At 41.8% G+C, this 1952-nt stretch overlaps 1 protein-coding gene across 2 annotated transcripts; it reads left to right on the top strand.

Moving 5' to 3' along the window:
- Positions 1 to 23: 23 nt before the first annotated feature.
- On the top strand, positions 24 to 1630 carry LOC111648430 (dedicator of cytokinesis protein 7-like). Of its 2 annotated transcripts, XM_023398284.2 has the most exons (3): positions 24 to 185; positions 399 to 419; positions 762 to 1630. In XM_023398284.2, exons 1-3 carry the CDS (start codon positions 50 to 52, stop codon positions 1001 to 1003), a joined length of 399 nt encoding a protein of 132 aa, XP_023254052.1. In that variant the 5' UTR covers positions 24 to 49; the 3' UTR covers positions 1004 to 1630. The 2 variants fall into 2 exon arrangements, with proteins under 2 accessions (XP_023254052.1, XP_023254053.1); XM_023398285.2 differs by lacking the exon at positions 399 to 419 and having other exon boundaries at positions 762 to 1625.
- The last annotated feature ends 322 nt before the right edge of the window (positions 1631 to 1952 follow it).

The raw sequence follows: 1952 nt of genomic DNA, 5'->3' as shown, positions 1-1952 counted from the left end.
TGTGTGTGTGTGTGTTTTAGTGAATCTGGGCCAGGCATCTTTCGAGGTCATGGCGTCTATAGTGAACCGGCTTCACAAGTACCTGGACACCAGCCAGGACATGCATGGCCGCAACAGCTTGCTGTCCTCTTACATACACTACGTCTTCCGATTGCCCAGCACTGACCCCAACTCACCATCGCCAGGTATTCAAGACAGTTAACCTCCTCACATTTTTCTTTGTTCCATATCTGTTCTTCTGTTTTCTCCTTTTAAGTTAACCTCATCAAACCCCCAACTCACCTCACTGGGTGTCTGTGATCAACCCTCCCTGCCATAATTTTTCTTCTCCTATTTCTTTTTATCTTTTGCTTTTGTTTCCTCCCACATCCATTTTGTCTTCTGCCTGCTCAACACAGACCCCAACTCATCCTTAACAGGTAGATATGGTCCATTGCTGTACATCTTAATGTCTTTGCAAGTGTTTTTCCTTTTCAGTTAAAATTACATCAAGCTGTTTCATCATTTCATGTGCGGTAGAAGACACAATTTCCACGGCACACATTGGTTGCTCCATGTAACTGTCATCAATTATGAATAACTATATTATTATAACTTAACTACTTGTTAAGGGGTGGGGTTGAATTAGTTTTTAGTACAGGCACCTGGAGCGGGGTTGAAATGCAATCGTCATGTCTGTGGACTTACAATGGCTTTTTAGTTTTGGTTATTTCCATCTCATCTCACTTGTCCCATTTTCCTTCTACTGTCTGTTGTCCCAGGCCCGGGGGGGTTGGGAGGTTCGGTTCACTATGCCACCATGGCTCGCTCAGCCGTTCGACCAGCCAGCCTCAACCTCAACCGCTCCCGTAGCCTTAGCAACAGTAACCCTGACATTTCCGGTACACCCACTTCTCCTGATGATGAGGTCCGCTCCATCATTGGCAGCAAGGTAAGTTCATCAAACAGTGTCTTTGGATATACCTGTAAGTTCTTTTATCTCAGTACTTTTAGAGCTCAGTAGATTTTCTGTTAAAAGTACAAAAGTGGCACTCAAACTCAAAATGTTAAAAGTGGACAGAACCAACAGTGATAGCTTTAGTATTTCAGGCACTTGTCCCTGTTGCATTATTTGGCTTGTCCACACTGCACGTGAATTTCAGATATAAATATTGTAACATTGTTGTAATCCTGCAGCTCTTATTGATTTGTGATGTATTTTAGACATGCTCCTGTTAGGTGACCAAGTCTATAGTTCTTAACCCACATCAAGGTAGAGGCCTTCCATGTGCACAGTGACCCAGGGGACTATTTTATCAACATGTAAACTGTATAGCCAATGTGTAAACATAAGCCTGGACATCTTATCTATCTAACCGCTGTAACAGCAACCTGACACACAAACACACACACATGCACACACAATGCTCAGTCTGTGCAGGTTGTGAAAGGCATACAAGACATTAATTTATGGTCTCATCAGTAAAGCAGATGCTGTAAGAAGATAGAACAGCACATTGCTTCACGAGTCATATATCTTTTTAAAGACATTAACAGTAGTGTAGTCTTTTCAGTTTCGACCAGACTTTTTTGTTCCTTTTTATTTTATGTTATTTATCTGTTGTCATGCATTTTGTCTGGTATAATTTGTAATTTGCCACTTCAAACATTTTGTTTTAATTTAACCCAAAATGTAGCAGTGAGTGAATCATGTAATGTGCCTTTCTAATGGTCTTGCTGTACTGTTAACCATGATATGATGGATGCAGCCCCCTGTTTGATGAATGTGCCCTTTGCTGCTAATACTTGACTAAACCTTTCTTCTCTTGCCTGTGAGGGAGGGGAAGTTATATCTTACACAGTGAGAGAGAGAGGGAGAGAGAGAGAACCTATGTGCTTTGCTCCTCTGTGGTGATGATTTGGATGTTTAATTTACTGACAGCTAACCTTTTTTGGCCCTTGGCATCTTCCAG

This window comes from Seriola lalandi, unplaced genomic scaffold (assembly GCF_002814215.2).
Source record: "Seriola lalandi dorsalis isolate HSWRI2012SDOR001 ecotype SW California unplaced genomic scaffold, Sedor1 jcf7180002038786, whole genome shotgun sequence".
NCBI lineage: Eukaryota > Metazoa > Chordata > Actinopteri > Carangiformes > Carangidae > Seriola > Seriola lalandi.
This window is presented reverse-complemented; position numbering and strand designations above follow the sequence as displayed.